Raw genomic sequence first — 24,223 nt, 5'->3', positions numbered from 1 at the left:
TGATTGGAGAAGCATGACATCATTGAGAAATCCTATTTTTGGATTTGAGCATGCGCAGTTTTCGAAAGATCCGCCGTCGTAATGTCTTCTTGAATGCGTGATATGATTGTTATTTATTTGGTAAAATTACAACCATCACATTAATAACTACCATAATGCACTGGATTTACGCTTTATAAGGTAATGCAAACAAAGGGATTATACATGAAAAACGGTTCCCGCATTCTTAACGCTGATTTTCAATCTTGGATAACGCTATTTTGATGTTGTAGGCTTGGTGGCTCATTCATTCTGCATGCTTGATGAAATTACACTGCTTCAAACCGTTATGAATCGCCTAAACGCTTATATGTGTCATATCAACTTTAAAGATATGTAAATCGGATGTTCTGGTCCATTTTGTTGTGTAACGCAGTATCGCACATTTCCGTGATATATGAGATCCTGTTATAGTGACTTGTCTTTTCAGATGAAGCTAGTAGGTTAATTTCTCACAATGGGGGCGTTTCTGGAAAAGCCAAATACCGAAAAGTACAATGAACATGGTGCAGGAAACGGTTTACGGTATGGACTTGCAAGCATGCAAGGATGGAGAGTGGAAATGGAAGATGCACACTGTGCGGTGACAGGGCTACCTGGAGAATTGAAAGATTGGTCTTTCTTTGCTGTATTTGATGGTCATGCAGGGGCGAGAGTATCGGATCACTGCGCAAGGCATCTTTTAGAATGTATAATGGAAACTGAAGAATTTCGCAAAACTTGTGCAAATGATGAAGAGCACCTCAATGTAAATACTGTGAAGAAAGGCATCCACTCGGGTTTCCTGTTCCTTGACCACAAAATGCGTGAAATTCCAGAAATGGCCAGCGGAGAAGATAAATCTGGTTCAACTGCTGTTTGTGCTCTTATCTCCCCAAAGTTCATTTACATTGCCAACTGTGGAGATTCTCGTGCAGTCCTCTGCAGCAATGGCCATCCAACATTTTTCACACAGGACCATAAGCCCATGATTCCTTCCGAGAAGGACCGTATCCAGAAGGCTGGGGGTAGTGTAATGATACAAAGGGTCAACGGGGCATTGGCAGTATCAAGAGCACTTGGCGATTACGAGTACAAGAATGTTGAAGGGAAAGGCCCATGTGAGCAGTTGGTTTCACCAGAACCGGAGATATTTGTGGAGAAGAGAGACCTCGAGAAAGATGAGTTTCTCGTCCTGGCCTGCGATGGTGTCTGGGATGTCATGTCTAATACTGACCTTTGTGACTTTATTCGGTCTAGATTGTTTCTAACCGATGATCTTGAAAACATCACCAATCAAGTGATCGACACCTGTCTATACAAGGTCTGTATGTTCGTGTATTTTGCCATTATGTTAGAGATTATATCCATTTTAAGGATTAATTTACTAAAGTCATTGTATGGGCTTTTTTCACAGGGTAGCCAAGACAACATGAGTATTGTGCTAGTCACCTTCCCAGGAGCACCCCAACCATCCCCTAAGGCCATTTCTTTGGAGAACCAGTTGGATGCTCTCCTGGAAATGAGAGTCAGAGGTAATCAGCTCATCCCTACATCTGTGACTTGGTTTTGGATCGTAAACTTAATTTATATTTCCCTCATTTGAGATTTTCGGTTTACATGATTAATCATGGTGGATATCATGTGGAAAGATCATGAGTGGTACCATATATTTTATCAGCATTATTGATAATTCTATTGATTACCTTTCTATGAGATGGCAGTTCCTAGTAATCAATTAATTGTTTGGATATCAGCAGGTTCAAGTTAAACTAGAATATCAAATTATTGTTAGTGCATCCTCATTTTAGTTCGTTAGTGATGTGCTACTATGATCTTTCCTCAATGTCTGGTTACACCATACTTAAACACATTCTAAGTAATGTGTGAATGAGTGAAATGCTGTGGTTGAATGGCATTGAATGCATACAAACACATGAATCAAATTGGAACAGCTGGATTTTCTATTCATGCATTTGCACTAGTCGGTTGGTTACTTTTGCCTTTTTGGATTCATTCTCTTGACCATGCATTTTGGAATTAACTTGTACATACATGTTGATGTGTCATGTAACCATGCTTTGGCTGGTTGCACCTCAAATATAGATTTTCATAATAGTTTCCGATGAGTTATTGTGGTCCTCCGCTCACAATGGTGACAAAGCCTCCTTGTAGTTTTTTTACCCTTATAGTTTTATAGTGATGAGTTAATAATCTGTTTAGCATCATTGAAAGTAGTGTACCTGCTTGTTACATTATGAATTATGTTAAATTGGAAACGAAGTATCAGAAACTTAAACTTTCTTTAAAAACCTTTTCACTTGCAGAATTGGTGGAATCCAGAGAGAAAATTGATGTGAGCAGCATTATACAAGCAATGGCTGATGAAGATATTCCGGGACTACCCCCTGGAGGAGGGATACAAGCAAAGTAAATATATTTTTCATCGGTCTGTTGCGGTTTCTAGTTAATATCCCTTATTATTGTTATTGCTCCCAGTATTAATAGGGTTGTAGAGTCTCTTTCTAACATTTGATGGGGTATTAACGCTGAACTTTCCTTATTTTGTTAAATATATGTGTACTGTTTTGTTCTTTGGAATATTATGGAGGCCTTGAAATCTGGGTAATAGTTTAAGAAACTTATGTATATTTAAAAAAAAACAAGCGTGCTGTGCCCACTCCCAGCGGGCTTCCCCCGCTCTTTTCAATGGAGGTCCACAGAGGGATAGGCGCGTTTCTAATTTTAAAATGTAGAAAAAAAAGGCTGGGTCTTATGTACAAATTTAATTGGAATGTTCATGTACAAACTGAGGTCAGAGGACCTCTTTAAACACAACATTGGAAGTAATTACACTATCCTCTGTTAAACGCCCAAGATGACTCATACTTACGTATCAACGGGAGACTTGAATGTGGAATCAGCCACATTTTGATAAAAGTTATTTAAAGAATGCGAGATATTGTTGCAAATGAACAAATGCATCCGTTTGTGTGCCGTTAACGTCAGGAATATTTACCGCTTTTTGTTTTTTTTTTAATTATTTAAAAACCAATTTTAGGAAACAATAGCAATATTGAGGAAGTAAGATATGCTGTCGCATGTTCTCTGGTAAATTCTGTGCATTTTGGTACCTCATTTGTAGAGTTTGGCTGCGTATAAGTTGAGAAAAAGGTATCTATACAGTAGAAATAATATAGAAGATTATTTTATTTAAGAAAGTAAATATCTTATTTATCTGAATTAAGTCCCCCCTTTTCTTTCCAAAATTGCCCATGTTAAGGGGGGGGACGGACTATATTCAGAGAAGTATGGTATTTTATTAGGACCTTGAAGAAAATGAAATCCTTTGGAGCATTAGAAATTGTTAAACATTGGGCAGTGAGTACAATAGAAGGTGCTTGTTATGAAGGAAGACGAAGAAAAATAGGGAAAATGTGGGAAAGATTTTGCATGATCATGGAATAGAATGTTTCAAATGTTTGAATAAGTTTTATAGACTTGTGTCAGGTTTTATGTGGTGGAATTCTAGCATATTAGTGAATTAAAAGTTATCAGCAATTTTCTACAAATACTGTCAGATAATACAAATACTACCAGTACTGGTGGTGAAGTAAAATGAAGGTATTTGTGGAAAAATGCTTGTAGCTTTTAATTTATGAAGCATTGAATGAGGAGTATGTTATGCATCACAATGCACATAACCAGCTTGAATTACTCTAAGGGTTGGCAAGGTGTAAATTTTCTGTCTTTGGCATGTGCGGTGAAAAAAGAAAAGGAATACAACACGTTCAAATTTCCTTTTTCAGAGTTGGGCTTAACAATATTGCTCTATCCAAAGGGAAAGCAATTTTATTGCAGACTGATTGTGGGAGCACAAAGTTTGTCTGGTTACTTTTTCCTCCATAGTACATGGAAATAGTTTTAATCACAGCTAGGTCAACGTTGCAGCCATTCATGCTTGATTATCTCCCTTTCATAATGCCACAATAATTTGTTGTATTTTATAATATTTCTTGGAGTTTAGGTCAATGTAAGAATAGAAGAGGAAAAAAAAATAATAATTTGTTGCTGATCTCATTAGCACAAAATATTGATGAGATATATGCATAAATTAAGAAAAAAGCTTAACTCTCTACCACTTAACTAAAACTTTTTTCCTCTTGACTTAATTATGTTTATTGAAACTAGTTGACAATCAAAAGTTTTGGAAAGCAAAGTTTTTTTTATTTTTCCAAACTTGAAATGGAATTCTACAAAGAAAATGCCTCAACCATTCAGTGCAAGGATATGCTTGTCTACTTATATGCTCCTCCTTGCATCCTCTTATACTTTATCTAATGGTTGTTTTTTTTTCAGGCGGAATTTTATCAACTCAGTTTATTCCAAGCTGTGTCCAAATGGAGCTGATAAAGTAAGTTGGGGATTATATTGAAGTGGAGATGGTGGAACCTTGGAATCCCTCAAATATTTCACTTTTTGGCTGATTCTTCATTAATGCACCCTTCATATTACTACGAATAATCAAATATTCTAAAATTACTTGAGTATTTTAAAATTAAAAGATAATGGAAAAATATTACCTTGTAGAGAATGCTGTTTGAAAAAACAGTGCATTGAAATATACTGTGGTAGTTGAAATTTCAATGTCTGCTGCTGTATTTAAGTTAAATGGTTATTAATTGTTCACATAGGATTCATGTGTAAAATATCATAAATTCTTCATGAAGTTCTAAATACCATTTGTTCAGGAACCCAGTCTGCTCAGCTGTTCCTAATAAGTCAGTGTAACTTCATATCAAATGCTTTTGGGTGAAGGATTAGTGCAAAGCTAGATCAGATTTTGACAAAATTCATATTTGTCTGTGAGGTCAGGCTGAATTTATTAATGTGCCATTAGTTGCTTTGAATTCATTTCTTATTTCTATTAATACTTGTAATAGATTTCCTGTAATGATTACCTATTGTATATTTCCACAAGGGACAAAAGCTTTTAAATGTCTGTGTAAAGAAATCTTAATTATGATAAACAATATTTATGAAGAGAATGAGGTTCAATACGAAAGACTAGTATCCTATTATCGTCTAGTTTTTTTGTATCTTATCCTAAATGTTGTCAACCCCTTTTATGTGTTTATATTTTTTATTGCATGTTCAATTTGAAAGGATTCATTATTGTCCAAATCACTATGATTATTAAAATTTTGTGGCTGAAGTTGTGAATATTGCATGTTATTTTTGTTGTGCTGGAAGTGTAGACCAAAGACCATATATGATTTCATAAGCACATCTTCAGCAAGCATTTACCATACTCATATTTACTGTTATACCCATTTCAAATGTCTTTGTTTCATGAAATGGCTCATGTGTATTTCTAAAATTCAACCCGTAATATTAAGTTTTCCATGTCTTTCCATGTGCAGTTTGCTTCTAGTTTTCTGTTCTCACTTATTTCTTGCAATCCGAGACTTCATTTTTAAACTTTGACGTACAGAAATCATTATGCTGATCATATAATAGATATATACCCATGCTATGGTGTTTAAATGTCTTCTTATTACATGATTGTCTATCTAGTGTGAATAAATATGAATAATTTTGACTGATAAATAATAAAGTCTTATGCTATCAAATCTTTTAGCTTGGCATTTTGTCAGTCAAACTCTGTGGTTTGGGATTTTACAATCATGTATGTAACTACCAGCCAGATTTCTTTTAGTACTTACAGATAGGTTCATTTTTGAAACACTTAACCTTTTTTATTATTAGAGTTGTACAAATACCAAATTTTCAGCTCCAATGATAGGCCTGAGCTAAAACATGTGAATGTTGAGTCAAGTTCCAGTGACTTGTATATTTTACGTGTTTACCAAAATTATGTCTATCAGCCTATTTCATTCCAGATTAACTACCTAATTGTCATTTATGCAACAAGTAAATTAAACTACTCACAACGTTTTGCATTAAATTCACTTATTGTTTGATAGTGAGTAAAATAATGTTCATATTGATATCTGAAGGCCTGTTGAAATCAAAAAGCCAAGGAATACTATATTTTTTCTAAATCCTCTTCCTCTTTAAACCTTACTTTCTAATCGAGTTAATTCTTCCATCCTAATTATTTGTAGACTTCATTAAGTCAGCCTTCACTGAATTATTACTACCGTGTGAGGAAGCTTTTATCAGGTCACCAAAATTTTGCTAGGTGGTAAAAATTATTCATTCTACGATGTCATGCACCCTAGATCAGAATATTGGAAATTTCTTAGAATTTCATTTGGTGTCATCACTGAGGAATCAGATTTGGCAAAAGTGGCAATGTGTGAGAAATGAATTGAAGAATCATCACTTCAGGTGGAGGACTTACACTACCATTACCACGAGTACTATTTTTTTCCTATGGTTTGTAATCCAAATTAAAATTCCTAGTTTCCTCGTGGTTCACTGGTATCTCTCTGCCATATTGCTGCAAAAGCTTTCATCTTGAGAAACAATAGAATATTCTAGTAAGTGAAAATAACATGATGCAATAAATCACCAAATGACGATTACGAATTGCATAAGTGTGCGATTGACCTAACATACATTTCAATCAGTATGTCCAGTCGTAAAAGAGTCATATCAAAATCTGCCATAACACTGCATCAGCTGTGTTGATTTTGCTTATTAATGTGCTACACCTTTTGGGGTTTTTGCGTTATACAGGCTGATTTTGCGTAGCATTTTCTAATAGCAATTAGATTCTTATAATTCCGTCATTTGCTTCAGCCATTTCCCTGGTTTGGAGTGCCGACAAGTTTCAACATCTATGATGTACAGAGAAAACTAACTGCCTAATAACAACGTTCAAAGCATGTTTATTTAAAATCATTTACACTGCTGTAAGCCTGTATTGTTCTTACAATTAAATGATCTAATGATGGAAAAACTCAATGAAAATATGAAAACATGGCTTTGATAATGTGACAAGGAATAGGATCCTAAAGACCTATCTTTCCTGTTAACATAACTTCCCTGGATAATGGTCAATAAAGTGTGGTATATTACTGAGATGAAGACTATACAAAATGCTTGTGACAGGAGTCTATTAGAAAAAGTTTCTGCTTAGGATTTACAGCATTTCTAATTCAATTTAAGAATGAAGAAGTAAGCTATAAGGCTTACAGTTCTGTAAGCACAATCATTCTGCCATCAATGTATTGATGTAGTTGTTCATTTTGGAAGAATTGAAGGTTTGGAGTTTTAGTTTTTGGAAGGCTGTCACCTAAGATGGCATGGGGAATATGTACTTGTAATCTGGTATTTATTTTTCTCTTTTAACTTCAAAATTAAATCTTTGAAAAAATATTTTAAAAATTACTGTTTATCCCTGAATATAGTACTTCCTTTTTCGCTTTCTTTAAAATTTCTGGGAGATAATTTTAACACACTATGTAGCCGTATAATCTAGTGCAAGCAATTTGAGTGACTAATTAAGTAACCTGAACATTACTGTCAAGTTATTAATTGCAGAAGTAATCAATAGCATCAATTTCAAATGTATTTAATGAATAAGATTGCAACTTAAAACAATTATTAACATGTTACACATCTTAAACACAAAACATGCTGAGCACTCACGTTTCAAGGGTTGCTCTAAACTTAAGAATTTTTCCCAAAATCAGTCTCAAAAATTACTATATTGTATTGTGGCAGAGACTATATTCAGAGAAATATGGTAGTATAATGCATTTTTTTTAAACTGAGGCATGTTGGCCTACTTGGGAGTATGTAGGCAGTAGGAGCCACAGGGTCCCTTGCATAAGTGGGAAACTTAAAACAGGGGAAGTTAAGACCTTTCATGGGCATTAAGTCTAAGGGCCCATTGGCTACATCTTTGCCTTGTTGGGTGTCTAGCACTGATTACATACTATTTCTCAAGTCCAAGTAAAGTACGTGGATAAAAACCAGAATTTTTTCACTCTATTTAAAGATTTATTCTTGGTTTTCAACTTGATCACTTTGTGTTGTATCTCTCACTCTGCACTAAACGAAATTTTAAAATTCCAAAATTAATGTCATTAATTGTAGGTGAAATAAAAGCAGGGTAATATGTTCGGAGCAATTTTATAGCTGTTTTCTCCTTGCGTCAGATATTTCCTTTTCTCTAAAAACCCAATGTGTACCTCTTATGATAGCTATATCTGTTAAAATTCTTATATTAGTATATGTAAAAAAAATACCTGTATTAGTTACCTGGGAAATATCTTGTATGTTCTTGGTGAAACTATTCATGTATCCATAAATGAAAGTTATACACTTCTATGAAATATTTTGTAAACTTATGAAGCCAGATTAATGGGAAAACACTTTCTAAGCTTCACAAGTTTGGCTTTTGTTCCTATGGGTAAAATTGAGCGATCAATGAGGCTATCCCTTGTTGTTTAAAATGAGTCTATGGAAAAAGAACCTTTTCTTTTCTGTGAAACATTTTATTCAAGTAACTTTTAACACTCTTGCATCTCAAGCAAGGTCAATTTTTAGAAATTTATTACTTCAATGAAAAGTTGAAAATAGTAACAGGCCTGATTACAATCTGATGTGAATTGCTAATACCTTATTCATAGTAATCGTTGAAGTCATTCAGGGCCAGCTTTATTAAGTCTAATTTTTGTTTAAGAGAGTATGAAAGTCATATGTTGATGAAGTCTTGAACTAAAAACCACTAGTGTAACTGAACTTTCTTCTGAACTTACGTATTTATTTTGCTGTAACTTTCAACCAATCTTGAGTTGAATACAGCCATATAATTTTACAGTCAATACGGATGAGATATTGAAAGAAACTGACCCTTCATCAAGTCCATTGTTGGTATTTGTTAACATCCTTTCAGATTCTTATTCAGTACTGTACTTTGCAGGAACCTGAAACTACCTAGTGTATGTGTTGGGACACCATCAAGTTGAACATGAAGAGACAAAAGAAAGCTTGTCCAGTCACCATCTGGTTGGGTGCATTCTAATCCATAAAGGACACATTCTTCCTAAGAGATATTGCAACAGTGCATACGTTGGATCACTTATGGTAAAATGACATTTCCCTTTGGCCCCTTTTCAGGGTGACCATTCATCATTATTAAAAAAAAGAAATGAAATTACTCTCTCCTTTTCTCTCTATCTTTCTCAAAGCCATGCTTTAGATGAAGTTACCTTATCCAACAGGCTGCATAAAAAATATTACCTTCCCCACTTCCCTGCACCCTCCCAATGCAGTGTGTTTTCATACCTAGAGCTTGGTTTTCTTTTCTTTATTTTTCTTTACGACTGACATGAGTGATAAGTCGAGGAATGCCTGTTAGCTACGAGCTCAGGAAAGCCTAATCAATATACGTTCTTGTAATTGTTTTTATCTGTCTTCTTTGAATCGGGACTTCTCTTTTTAATTTGGCCATATTTTAAATACAAAATATGCCATCAAGATTTTTTTTATGATGTAAAGTAAAATATTTGTACTGTGAGTGAGGCATGTGTTAAGAAACTAGTAGTGCAGATTCAACATATGAGTGACTAAAGGAAATCCAGTGAACGCTCTTAAAATGGACAATATCAATTATAAAATATAATTACTTCTGCTGTTTAGTCAGCGTCATTTGCTATGTTCTTGTTTTATTTTTGTAAAAGCAGTGTTATTTTAAATTGAAACTTCATTCCTGAGGTAACTGACTGAATGTATCAGGTTCTTGACCTGCCTACATTTTCCTTCATTTTTTGGTACAAACTGGTGATTGTATGTAGAAATGTGTGTTTTTTTCACTTTTGTTATGCTTTTTATTTGGGTTGCCTTTTTTTATAAATCCTTATTCTGCTCGGTTGTTAAAATTCTCCGGCTTATACAAAATTTCAAAATTGTCATACGAGCAAGAAAAGAAGATAGGCAGTTGGGGAGGGTGGGGCTTAATGGACCGTTTTTCATTCAGGGCATCCTGGTGGTGGGCAGTGGGGCTAAATGGGCCAATTAAGTTTTTCAGTAAGAGTGGTTGTTTTTTGAGGTCGTTATAGATAAGAAAAGCAAAGAAAAAAATGGGTGATAGATTATGGAAGTAATTCTGTCAACAGTAGTCATTTATATAGCGTATCTAAACAAATATGATCAATTAACTTTGTTTACAGATGCATTGCTGTGCCACCTTTTTTCTTTGAAAATCAGTCTGAATTTTTTTGTGTCCATGGATTCCTGTTCTTCTGTTAGCTTCTCATTGGTTACCTGGTTTGACTCATTAACTGTTCTGCAAGTATTACAGCCTTTCTGCACTAATTTGCATTGTGCTGTGTTTCAGAGTTGTCGCAATGATTTGAGCTTGCTCTCCTGCTCCTTGGTGAAGTCATCGTCCTTACTGGATGCTTTTGGTGTTAATACTCTCACTTGCCACCCAAATGCCTCATCTTCATTCATGGCATTCTGCCTCCTTCAAACCGTGCCTAAATCCCAAATGTTTACACTCATGGTTTATAATCTCCTGACAGTGGTTGATTCGTAATGACAGATGGCATGTAGTCTGTCTTTGAAAATGAATGTTCTTTCTATGGCTACTTGGTTTCTAAATCAGACTGTTTTGCCAGAGTAACACAGTGTCCATTGAGGAAGATGCTGTCTCTGGGATCTTTTAGGTTAACATAGTGTTCTCCATGTATGCGCTTATCCATACACCTGTAAAGTAACTGACTGCTTTCTTAAATGAGCCAAAGTCAGCGGTCAAGGGGGTATAGTCGCTCACTACGGAGAACATTGATGAATATTCCATGGGCTTTTAAAAATTGCAATCCACTGATTGACAAATGTGAGTTGTGGCTTTCCCAAATCAGGAGCACCAGCTTTTATTTCAATGTGCCTGATTATTTGTGAAAAATCTCTGAAATTCTGTGCTGTCAGCAATCCTGAAGGATGGTAAAGTTGAAAGTGAAGATGGAACGCAAATATCATTTGTGGCACCGAATACCTTCCTAATGGCTTTGCTGTTCTAATGCACCTTCCCCACCACTTGAGAATTTTGGTCAAAATTTTACTTGTGGGAATATGAAGTTTGATGGTGCAGCGATATCTGTTGTTTTCACCATAATGCCATCATCACTAGAGTGTTCAATCGCTTGACATTATGCAGCCAGCTTTGTGCTTTTACAGTAAAACACACAGCATTTCATGCCATCAAAAAACACAGCAACATTAGTGTGGATGAATTCTGCTTCCTGAAGCTATTGAAAGAATCTTTTCGTTCAACTCCATAGTCCTCCCAATCTGGCACCTTAACTTAAAGCTTCCATGCAAACTGATTCACTAAGCTTATCACATCATGGCACCATTTCATTACACCAGCTATCCTGTTTCAATAATTTTCCACAAGTAGGTCTTGTTGTTTTGATAAATACTGTCATGTGGCTATGTTTATACAGTGATTGCTCTGAAGGCAAATAAAATGCTGAAAATGTTGCGCACAATGCCAAATCCAATCTCATTGCTGAAGCATGTATTGCTTTGCTCTTCTGAATTGCTGTGCTTCAATCTGCAGTGATTGATTCACACTTACATTTTATCTCAAAATGAACCACAAAATCGAATAAAAATGAATGAAAGCATCCAGTAAGGAGGAAAGAACGAAAGTAAATCAATAAGTTGCTTCTTGATGAAGTGCTCTGAAACACCACCGAATAAAATCAAAGAAAACATAAAGAAGCATTCAAAATATGTGGTTCATTTACAGCAAGTTTTTGCAGAGGGAAACGCACCCAATAAAAATCCACTAATTGATCACCTCATCTATCTCTCACTTAATGCCAAATGAACAATATCAACTCACTCCTTGCACCAAAATTCACTCTGATAATTTCTCAAAAGCTTACTGCAATTAAATCCTTTGGAGCAGGGAATAATTTGGGTGGCCATGCAAAAACAAAAAAATAAATGGCATACCATTGCCAAAAATTATAAGGAACTTTGGTGTTTTAAACCGTTGCTTGTTAGCGGTGCCAGGAGGCATCTACAATCAATATTTGAACTCTAGTTCATTGAATATGCGCGCTACTTCAAATGGAGGGTAAAAATGTGGTCCATATAGCTCCACTCTCCCCTAAATATTGTGTACTTTTAGAAAAATGCAATAAACCGATAGTCGTAAAAATTGTCGTGACTTAGGAATATGATGTGGTTCAAATTGCATATAAGGCCAAAACACTTCTCAGGATGACTGTATGACCACTCTTGTTTTGAGCGATGAAAATAAAGGTTTGTGTAGATGATTTAGGTCTGGGTAATCAAATAATCTCAGATTTTGAAGTTTTTTTATTTGATAATTGAAAATTCTTGGTAAGTGGTAAAAAAAACTACCTAGGTCAGCATCAACCTTTTATATATAAATTTTTATCTTTTGGCTAAACATTTTTCACTGTTTCGACGAGTTTAGCAAGAGTTTCTTGCTTATCGCTTTTGACTTCTTTTTTTAAGGGGTCTTAGCTTGTCAAAGCATGTGTGGAACTAATCAGAAATGCAGTTGTGGTTTAAGCATGTGTAAAATCTGTTATAACAATAATGATTTTGACACCTAATAAGTGAACATAAGGCTTAAAAGAAAATCTTTCCAATGTCTCAAACATATGTTGTCAGTAGTATGAAAGTTTCAATGTTATAATTTGTATTTGAGGTTTGTAAACTCCCAATAGAAGAGTAATAAAATATAAATTTAAAAAATAAATTTTATGTATTCTTATTTGTATCAATATTGTGTAAATGATTTGTAGCTTTAGAAGTGGTGTGCTTGAAAACTTGCTGTTGAAACTGCTGAAAAAAAGCTGTTCATGAGAATAAGTGTGAAAATAAGTAACTCTCAGAACTTCAACAGCATGGACTGACAACGCAGAAGAGTGTAATGCTAAAGATGAATTTCATTGGCTTGTTCCATAAGGGGACATCCATGAATTACATGAGGCATAAATAGGGGGGAATGAGGTCCAGCCGATTCTCACCCAATCTCATGTGGGGGAGAAGGGACGTCCTGGCAAGTATCACGTAATTAATTTTTCCACAAGATGGAGTGTAAATTTGATTCTAGGCTACAATATTAGTAATCTTAAATACTAGTCTTAACTAATATTAAATAGTAACAATATTGTGGTTTCCTATTTTTTATTGCCTAAATCGAAAGATAATTACTCCTGGAGTATGTATTTCACGCTTTTAGATATTTAAATGACAATATCTATTTTCCGTGATTCAATGAAAAGTGAAAAATTCAAGTGCTCAAAAACGCGATTGGCTAAGCATGAATGTTGGGAAAAGCCTGTGTGACATCATTCTGGTTCCGGCTGCCGCTGTGCAAGGCCACCTTGGTGAGAGGCTATGAGCGCCGATACGATGCAGGCTGCTAGCAGGTAGCGCTTGGCTTAAATAAGGATTATTAATACCCTATCAAACAAAGGAAACTTTCCAACCATAGCCAATTTTAATAGGTGGTTATTAAGAGCTCTGTGCCTTATGCATGCATTGGTAATCTCAGACAATGTAAACTCCTACCTGCTAGTATAGAATCTAGGTCCCTGTGATGTCACGCAGAGTGGCATCACATGGCCGCCAATCTTGCCTTTTTCAAATGAGGTTTAAATTGGCCATTAAAATTTGTCTAAACTGGGATTTCTGAAACCAAATAATTTGTACATTATGAATACACTAATGTTGGGTAACGAATCGCAATCAATGCCTTTCATTTTCTTTGTTGAAGGAAACTACCCTATTATACAAATTGTTTTTTTATTAAATCCAATGTAATGAAAAATAGATTAACGTATTTACACTGAAAATATGCATTTTGAACAATAGGGTTACCGGGAGGGTGTTGAACCAAATCTCATATCTCACTCACATAATTAATGGACTAACCTCTACAGAAGCTTACTACAATCCATGTGAAAGCTTAAGGACTGATGATGTGCTCTATTCATTGAAATCTAGGGGGCCTTTCAATCCGTCAAAGTCTATCCAGCCATGCATCATTTAAGTGGCCACAAATTCAAAAGCCTCAAAATATTTACAAGTATTTTGTTCTGAAGGCAGGATTTTCAGAGTAAAACATCAAAAACATTGTCTGGGATTGGTGAGAAAATATTTAGGGATGCTGAAATGCTCTCAGTGACAAAATTTCAACTACCATGTTGCTTTTTTTCTAGATGTAGCTTTTGTATTTTTTGCCAATTTGATGCCAAAATAAAACTTATATTTTGAAAACAGGTGTGTAGTCATAATCAATGCAGGGGAGCTTTCAGATAGCATTCATAAAAATCTTACAGGATGATACTAGTTTCCTACTCCAAAATATACATACTGTGGCGCAATGCCTTGAGATCAATTCCTGCTAGCAATGATACATTCACGCTTCCATTTAAGGGTGAATTTTAGTCTAGCACAAAAGACAGTTCAACTTCTGAGCCTTAAGACTAATTTAATCCACTAATTTCTGAGCCAAGTTATATTGTAATGACTAATGAACAGCTTAATCCACTGAAATACAGGTGCCCTTTCATACAGTATATGCAATATGAACTGGATGTATTAAGAATCAGTGAAGCCCTCAAAGACAAAGAAGGTGGAGAATATAGATATTGTTATGGCTGAAATGGCAAAAGAGGCAACCCAAGTGACAGTCAGTCACAGAGAAAGAGTATAAAATTTTAGGGGGGGATGAAACTGTACAAATTAAAAATTCGGAAGCTAAGTATTGCAAAAAAGGAATGATTCCGAAAAGTTGTGTTGAGAGATGGATATCATGCCTTTTATTTTGGAGTGGAATAATGTAACAAAGCAAAAGAAGTAGTGGACATGGTCCCAGAACAGACAGGAACTAAACAGGAAGACAAGGATCACAATTGGACTGCATGGTGGAAAACAAGTTATCAACAGCAATGGAGAGATGATGATTAGCTTCTGCATAGATAGCGATCTAACAATTGGCAACATCTTTTTTCCTTATAGAAAAATACATAAAATCGCTTTGGAGTCCAAGAAAAGAGGAGCAAGAAGTGTGATAGATTATTTATCCTACTCAAGAAGTATCGGATATGCTGCAAATGATGTATGGTTGGTTAGAAGGGCTGAATTAAGCACAGAACATAATATATATCATGCTGCTGAGGCTGCATACTCTGGAGCCAAGGAAGGATTCGTTGTATGAAAGGTTGAATGCTGGACAACTTACAAATGAACAAAAGGAATGACAAGACCCAGTAACAGCAGAGTTACTAAGAAGGATTGAAGAAGTAAGAAGCATGGGTAGTAATGGTGATCACATTGAATTAGGCAGGAGGGGACTGAAAGAAACAAAGAAAAGGGAAAGTTTGTACTGCTCAAATGGTGAAGACGGGAGTGGAAAGAATAAATTGGAGGAATATCATGTCACATAAATATCAAGAATGATAAGGTCGTTTGGAAATCGTGGATAAGAGATAAAACTGTTGAGATTTGACAAGGTTATGGACAGAAGAAGAAAGAGTCAAAGTAAGCAGTGTGACAAGTAAAAGAAGAATGCTAGGAAGAGTTTTAAAAGTGAAGTGGAAGAAAACTACCATCATAATCAGAGAAATTTTTGGGAGATGGCAAAAAGTCTGGAAGGAGATTATGAAAAGAGGGTAAGAAGTGTAGCAGATGAAACAGGGAAGATAATGACCGAGGAAAAAGAAGTGCTAAAAGTATGGCATAACCACTTAGCAGTGACTTTTGGGCACCAAGTACAAGTAGGAAGAATGGACATTGAAACAAACTCACAAATAGAAGAAGGGGATGGAGAAGGAATAACACTTGTGGAAGGGCAGGATACAATGAAAAGAAGTAATCTCAGTAAAGTTGTGGGCCATGGTGGGCTCAGGTCCACCCAATTTTTTTCAGCTCACCTAAATTAGACAGACAAATTTCAGAATCCAAGTCCACAGTTAAACTTTATTTTATAAAATTAAAATACCTGTACACATTTATTGGCATATGGAAAACCACCCTGTTAATTTGCTAAACAATCTTGTATTGTCCATATTAACTTGGTAAAATAAAACAAACACAACCACAGTGGATTTTATGACAACGAGGGCCCAACCATTTTATAATCTGGCCCCCCCAATGAGACACATGCTAGAGCCACTGCTGGTGGAAAAAATAAAAGATCCCCACAGATTGTGAGCTGCATTGTTTGTAACACCATTTCTCACGAAAGAAAATAGCACCCAAATTTTGTCCGATGTTGCTTTGAAGGTGTACACCAGAATCCTGGAAACAAGACTCTGGAATGAGGCTAAGGAAAAAATAGAAGAACAATGTGCCTCTAGAAAACGCCGGCAAACCCAGGATCACATCTTTGCCGTATGCCAAGTCATGGACAAATATATTTATAGAAATGGATTGGTCTACCTAGCTTCCTTTGATCTACAGGCAGCTTTCAACACTACTGTTCTAAGATCAATCCAATGGAAAGTCTGCAAAAAACAGGGGAATTGGTAACCTTAACTGAAAGAATTAAAATAATGTATGTACATGAATGTGATAGGAGTGGTAAGGATAGCAGGGAAAGAGTCCGCAGATTTAAAGATATTTAGCAAGGAGATATTCTTAGTCCTCCTTATAATTTCATTGGATGGACAAGATAAAGAGAGAATGCAAAGGAGAAACACCAAGGTGCACATAAGAAACTATTAGTTAAAGCATATCAAGCCAAAAATTCATACAGATAATGATGCATTGATTGCTGAAAACAAAAAAGAACTACAAACAGCAGAGGAAGAAATGGCAAATGAGTTAGAGACCGTGGAATGAGAATAAATGCAGGGCAAATCAAGGTCATGGCAGTGCACAAAAATGAGGTGCACGGAAGGCTGAGCATTACATTGGAAGGAAAAGAGCTAGAATAAGTGGATAAGTTCAAATATCTCGGGACAATTTACATGTGAGGGAAGACCGGGCACTAAATTGAGTAACTGAGTCCATAAAGAAAGCCGGTTGTACTATCAGCTTACCACAGCAATTGTAGGCAAGAGAGAAATATCAGTAAAGACAAAGATGAGGGTGTATAAAACCATTTTTCATCCAATATTGCCAACACGAGAGATGCATCAGACTGTACTACCCCAATAAGTCTGCGGTGGCTGAGCATAGTTTAGAAAATAGACACCGGATAAAATTTCAAGACACAGAAATAATATGCCATGCCAACAATTACTGGGACCGTGCCATAAAGGAAGCAGTGAAAATCAGACTTGAGAAGAGAACAATGAACAAAAGATAAAATTTCAAGACACAGAAATAATATGCCATGCCAACAATTACTGGGACCGTGCCATAAAGGAAGCAGTGAAAATCAGACTTGAGAAGAGAACAATGAACAAAAATGCCTCTGTCTGAGCAATGCGTGGAGACCAGCCCTGAAAAAACTGAAGGGGGAGAGGACATGCATTGGCCTGACCATCGACCAATCAGAGCCCACCTGAACCCAATGCGAAGGTAAATAAGATGGACACATCTTGGCTAATCCATTCACCGTGAAGACGATGGCAGACTTAGCCTTTGAAACGTCGGCGCAGAAAAAACCTTGAACCCGGCTGGAAACCCGAGAACTCTTACTGCAGTCTATTCGCCGGGAAAGCCTTAGATCCTTCATGTATTACTCCGTGGGTTTTTTAACACAAATCATTATTTACATTTTATTACTAATTTTTTTTTGTCACGAATGTGTAAATTAGACATTTTGAGGTGACAAAATTGATATAAGTGTTATTTGACTAGTCTTTTGGTAACCAGTGCCTGAACGGTGTTCCGGCACCATGACACCACTGGTTGGAGGACTAAAGGATGCCCAGAGAGGTGATGGAGGCAAGATTAGAAGGAAGGCAAGGAAGAGCTGGGATGGAAGGAATATGTAGAGATTGGCAGCCTTGTGCAGAGAGGCCATGAATGAAGTGAATTCAGCAGAGGCAGAGAAAAGTCCTCGCTTTAATCTACCTTATTGAATTGATTAATATTACTTATAAACAGTGCAACCTCGATATAACGACACCCCACGGTGCACTAATAAACACTCGCTATAGCGAATTGTCGCTTTACCGGAGGTGGAGCAAATAATAGCCAATATACCTGTTGCGAACAGATATACAGTAACAGGAGTGGTGCGGCGACAGATAAACATCTATCCGATAAACGTAAGCATAAATCCAGACGAAAGGCGATTTTTTTTGCATCACTAAATTTCCTTACTCAAACAATTTATAAGCGCCGCACTGAATAAAAATCATGGAAAGCAATGTTTCGTCAATCATTATGCCAATGCACAACCGACGAAGCCATTTTTCTATGCACTTAATTAGTTCATGTACGTGATCATTCTATTATTTTGGTATTTTCTACTGAAAATTCAAAAATTAACTGATAAAACAGTATCGCGGTTATTTAATGCCTCAAATGTTTCCATTGGTGTACGTTTATTGTTTCTGTACGTTATGCGGCAGTGAAGTGAAATAACGCATTATATTTGTTTCTACAGGCGAAAACGGTGGAAGGTTATATAACGTTCCCGCCTTGGAAGACTTTTTCTATCAGATAATGTAATATCTTCATTACCTACGGTAAAAAGTTTGCTAAGCTTGAAAAATGATGTGATTAAAATTGCCGTTGTTGAAAAAAGTTTCTTTTTGATTGTTACGCTCGCGACGTATTTGAAATAATACACCGAGTTTACCACGGCACTGCAAACGAGAGTCAGTTCAGTGTGAGTTCTTCCAGCGGCCACCAGGGGATGCTCGGCTACCCACGTGACAAAAGAGAGCGCCAGTTCGACTCCGACCACTGACGAAAAATAGTTCACCCTTGCAAATCCGCAACGGAGAATAAATACGTCCATCCGGGCAATTCACGCTGAGTATCAATGCTTCGTACATCCTACATCATCGCTAAGGCGCACTACCTACCTTTAGAGGCATCATTGCAAGAAATACCTCATACTGCAAGGGTTTTGTCGGGGAGTTGTATGTAACAAAGTTCTGTTTCGTGTATGTTATATGACGCGGGGAATACTTCTGAAGATACTTATGATCGGAGTCCATTCTTCCACGACTTCGGGTTTACACCACAGGCATCACCAGCAATTATGAGGGGAGATAACGCTTTGGTGCTTTGCATTAGTATAATCAACCTTCCGCACTCTTAAAATTCTCGATTCGCAATCTATCCCTGAAATACTCCGCTTTAGGCTTGGGCGTAGCCCCTTTCTCAGAAGTTCCCGCAGATTTGAATGGGCAAAACCACCCGAACAAAGCTCCTTATAACTCTTCATCGTCTGCATTCCTTGGGCGCTTTTGTTTTTTTTTTTTTAATTTTGCTGAGCTAATAGGAAGATGAATTAATTTCGACACTCTCATATTACTCCTTTATTTTTATTTTCTCGCTTAGACGTGTTTGGTGTTTTTTTGGCCATGGTGACTGCCATCAAATGCTTTCTATTCACGCAACTCAAGGACGTGCGGGTATGCTGCCGACTGTTTTATGCCGCCCGAGGAACAAAAGAAGATGAAGGATTCGCGAATGCTAATGCCACAATATTTTCACCAAAATTAACTACTTATTTATCGAACGACAGTTTACAACATAAATTTGAGACTGAGCACTCCATTAACTTCATTTCTAACAGATCGCTAGCAATTACAGAGGTTAAGGAGTCTTGATGAAAGTCTTCCGGCGGTGAAACCCTCGCTATGGCGAGAGCCAACACCACAAGGGTCTCGTAAAAACGAATTTTTTTAACACGCTTATTATAGGGTCAACTGACGGTGCATCGGCTATCTCTCGTTATAGCGGGAGTGTCGCTATAGCCCGTACTCGCTTTAACGAGGTTCCACTGTAATAGTGTATGGATTAATAAAACATCCCTCAGAAGGCCATAAAACTCACCATTTTGAATCATTCATCTTAAATTTTTTTCTGGCGGAGGGCCCTCACACCTCCCGCTTACCCTTGCAGGTATACCATACCCCAGACCCCCCAGTATCAGTTGCGCCTGAAACCCCCCCTTCCTAGCCTTAATTCCTAGCTGCACCCCTGGTTCGTACAAATGTACATAATTGTTGAATCTCTTGAAAATCCTGATATAAAAAAGGCCAATATGTGCAGTTTTTCAGTGGTGAGGGAATGAATAAATTAATGGAATGACTCCGAATAGGACAAAATTTAGAAAGTGGATCCCTAACAGCAAAAAAAGGAATAGTAAAAGAAGAGAAAGAGAAGAATTGACAAATAGTATTAATCATACTCCAATTCACTTAGCACTCTCAACTGTTCCATTAAAAATAAGAAAATAACATATTTGAGCTGGATTTCATCAGAGACCTCAATTTTCTGCAAGAGTAAGCTTTTTAGCTTGTTTTCTCACTAATTATTTCAGTACTGATTCTTTTTGGGTTCAGTTCCAATTCCAGTTCTTAACTCAAGAATCAGTGGAACTGAGAAACAAAGAACCATATCAACACAACTGCAATATTATACATGAATAGATTTACCTTTAATTAGCTGAAAGTATGTACCCAATTTAATTCTAAAAAGTAAGAAAAGAAGGCCATGATGGTGGAGAAGACAAAGGCAGCTATGAATATAGGGACGGGACAAGAAATGTTAGGACAATGATGAGGCTGCTAAAGCTAGAAAATATAATAAAGTAGATAGAGAAAGGAAAAATAGGTATTTTGGGACTGAGTGAGGCAGTGACAAAACCAGAGAGAGGCTAGGGGGGGGGGGGGAGGAGAAAGGCTAAAGCCCCCTCTTGGATATCCAATTTACACTAGGTAAAATGGTAATTTTATTCAGACCCCCAGTACCACTTGGAAGTTACCTCACAGGCTCCGTGGAAGCCCGAACGGGGACTCAGGGAAGGGAATACAGGGAAATAGTGGAGAAGAGTGTCAGGGAGATGGGCGACATAGCGACAAGGATAGGATAAGATAAAAACGGGAATAGTGAATGCTATAGAGAAATCAATTAGATACAGTGGCGGATACAGAAAAAACTCAAGGGGGGGGCGCAACATATCTTGAGTTATCTTAACTTTTATCGTAATAAAAGATCACAGTCAAGTCACAGCCAAAGTATAAGAAAATTTTATTTAAAGTGATTATAAACATGTAAAAGACAATGCCATATTATGATATAAAAAAGTTACAATTGTGGTTTTGCAATGTTCGGCAATACGGGCGGACCCGCAAGGGGGGGGCTCGCGCCCCCTGCGCCCCCCATCTGTATCTGCCACTGATTAGATACATGTAATTGTTTAATTTGATTAGTTGCCCAATGGGATATTATGCAATTAGAGGGCAAAAGCATAAAGACACCATGAATCACATAGGAAATGGTTGAGAAAATCGAGAAAAGGATACGGATGAACGTGGACAAACAGCAAGGCAAAAGGATGCACATATGTATAGGGAAATAAATTATTCATTAAGGTGCGAAATAAAGGTGAGTGAGGCTTAGTGGATAAGACAGGTTGGAGAAATGGAAAAGTTCCATAAAGAAGGAGAGATAGGCACACTGTACGTCAAGGTAAAGTCATTATCGGGTGGCAAAAGAAAGCAACCAATGCCATATATTAAAGCTAAGAATGGAATGTTTACAGTGTGATGAGAATCAGAGTAGATGGAAGGAATAAATGGAGGAACTGTTTGACAGCTTCAACAGACCAGAAAGACTAAACATAGAGGCAGAAAGTGAGGTGGTGGAAGATGATATCAAATCAGGGATTTAGAAGCAGAAATTGGGAGAGTCCTTTTGGATATGAACGCGAGGAAAGCAATAGGCATGGATGATATCCTGTATGAACGTTTAAAAAATTTAGGGAAGGTTAGGAGAAAAAGGTTTTTTGAACTAGTCAGAAGGATCTATAAAGAAGGGTCTTGGCTGGAAGATTTTATGAAAACGCTAATTCTAATTCCACAACCAAAAAAGTCTGTGGAACGTGGAGACTATATGACAATTAGCATAATAACTCATGAGGTGAAAGAGGTAGTGAGGGTTTAAAATAGCCAAATGGAGGGGAGGGAAAAGATTATTATTTGGGCAAGCATCAGTTTGACTTCAGGAGAGGAAAGTTGGGATAGTGGTACCTAATGAGGATCCTGATAGAGAGGAATAAATACAACCAAGGCCGGATCCAGAATTTTTTTCTGAGGGGGCACTAGTACCTGACAGGCGAATAGTCTTCTCGCATTTGAAATTAAAAACAACAAATACTATGGGAAATATTCTCTTTCTTTTAATGTGAAAGTTATTTATATGAAATTATACGATTAAGACTCCTTAATATACAAAACAAAACAAACGTAGTGAAAACCATATCAAAAATCTTGTATATTTTTTTAAGCTTCTGCGGGGGGGGGGGGGGCACATATAAATCCACCAATGAATACAACCAGGACATATATGCTTGCTTCGTGGATTTTGAGAAAGCATTCACTAGAGTGGACTAGGTGAAGTTGAAGGGCATTCTCAAGAAAATAGGCTTAGATTGGAGGGATGCACCATACCATGGCAGGAAACAGCGCATGCATCATGGATAGCAACCATGGTCACCATAGAGGTGCCCACTTCAATACATTGTTGAGTTACACCATCTGCTCTGTGAAATGTACAGGATTCCTAGCCATAGTGGGGTTGTACAGAACCATTACCACAACAACTAGTAAATTTCCATTGTAAATTCTTTTCAACCAACCCAGATTGAGGAATGAACACCAGGCAATTGATGCAAACGCTTATGCATACAATGCTTTTGATGACTAATTAATTATATTATCATTGTTATGCATACTATAGATTATCTTTCACATTCAACAATTTTTTTCAAAATGATAGAACAAATTTATTTTGGAAATTTACCATTTTTAATAAATGAAAATGACTCACACATCACTACAACCTACTGCGTGAAAACTTTCAATTTAATGATCATAATTTTCTGTGCAAAAAATGGTGAATCCACAGTGGGGCTTTGAGCCATCCATGGTACTGTACAACCAACCAGCAGTGTTACTCTCTCATCTAATACATATTTCACAGTGATGCGGTACTTACCTCTAGTGATCTTTGCCTCCCTCCCTGGCCTCCCATTCTAGGATTGTTTCACTTGCATGTGATTTAAGGGTGTCCACAGGAAATATATATCATGGTTCATAGTCATGTAAGTATCTTACATTAAAATCTAATTTTCTACAAGAGGAATATGGTGAAGCTGAGCTTAGACTGAAGAATTTGCTTCAAGAATTTGATATTAAAAAAACTATTTTTTCAAGTATTTTTTATTTCACTGGAGTTGATTTTGACAAACAGCACGGTTCTCTAGGGGGGAAACAATGAATGGCAAGCCAAAAACGTCAGGGAATCTATTTTCTGTGGTCTTCAGTAGGGTATTTGGAGGAGGAAATTCATTTTGTACTATCTTTTCGTTAAGACATGTGAAGGAAGATTTTCTGCATGCCTCATCTTCACAATCTCAATCAAAAATGCAAAACCTTTTCTCACACCTATCTTCAATACTAACAGAGAGTAAGAGAGCAAAAGATGAAAAGTTGCCACATATGTATATTCAAATTGTAAGAACAAATCATCCAACACATCAACAAAATGAATATTTAGCACAATTAACATTACTGTGATATTAAAAGCTATCAGAACGTTGAATTTCCTAAACCAACAAGTAAAAAGGTGTTATATTTAATTAACGTAATTCTAAATACAAATTCCTGTATCTTTTCCAGTAAAAGACGAAATAATAGAGGCTCTTGTGGTTCACGCATCATGACATAATTTTCCCATATGCCATGGATGCATTTCCTGACTCTTCCCTCACCTACAACAACCTTTCCTTCCCTCTTTTCTTTCATAATCCCATTTTAAGAGTTTATGTTTGAGGAAATGGACTACTTTAACGCTCCCACAAGCCTGGAAAGCCAGGGAAACAAACAGGATATAGAAAGTCATGAACATTTTTGGCTGGCTCTGGAACAATTGGAAGATTTCTCGGTTAGTCTACCAGCCGCATTGAACAATCACCTCTCACTTATTGCTCTTTCCTTCCATGCATTCATATCCACTGGCACTGCTGAGCTAAGCTACTCATGGCAATGCTCTACGATATAGGTTGAGGAGAAGCGTGAATGCCTACAAGTATGGA

General features: G+C 36.7%; 1 protein-coding gene across 2 annotated transcripts; it reads left to right on the top strand.

The window, feature by feature from the left end:
- Positions 1 to 66: 66 nt before the first annotated feature.
- Positions 67 to 12,739, top strand: LOC124167801 (protein phosphatase 1B). Of its 2 annotated transcripts, XM_046545830.1 has the most exons (6): positions 68 to 180; positions 470 to 1,342; positions 1,436 to 1,553; positions 2,346 to 2,448; positions 4,378 to 4,432; positions 8,918 to 12,739. In XM_046545830.1, the coding sequence occupies exons 2-6, from the start codon at positions 497 to 499 to the stop codon at positions 8,933 to 8,935; spliced, it is 1,140 nt and encodes a 379-aa protein (XP_046401786.1). In that variant the 5' UTR covers positions 68 to 180; positions 470 to 496; the 3' UTR covers positions 8,936 to 12,739. The 2 variants fall into 2 exon arrangements, with proteins under 2 accessions (XP_046401785.1, XP_046401786.1); XM_046545829.1 differs by lacking the exon at positions 8,918 to 12,739 and having other exon boundaries at positions 67 to 180; positions 4,378 to 5,658.
- The last annotated feature ends 11,484 nt before the right edge of the window (positions 12,740 to 24,223 follow it).

The sequence above is a fragment of the Ischnura elegans genome, chromosome 11, assembly GCF_921293095.1.
Source record: "Ischnura elegans chromosome 11, ioIscEleg1.1, whole genome shotgun sequence".
In the NCBI taxonomy this organism is placed as follows: Eukaryota; Metazoa; Arthropoda; class Insecta; order Odonata; family Coenagrionidae; genus Ischnura; species Ischnura elegans.
This window is presented reverse-complemented; position numbering and strand designations above follow the sequence as displayed.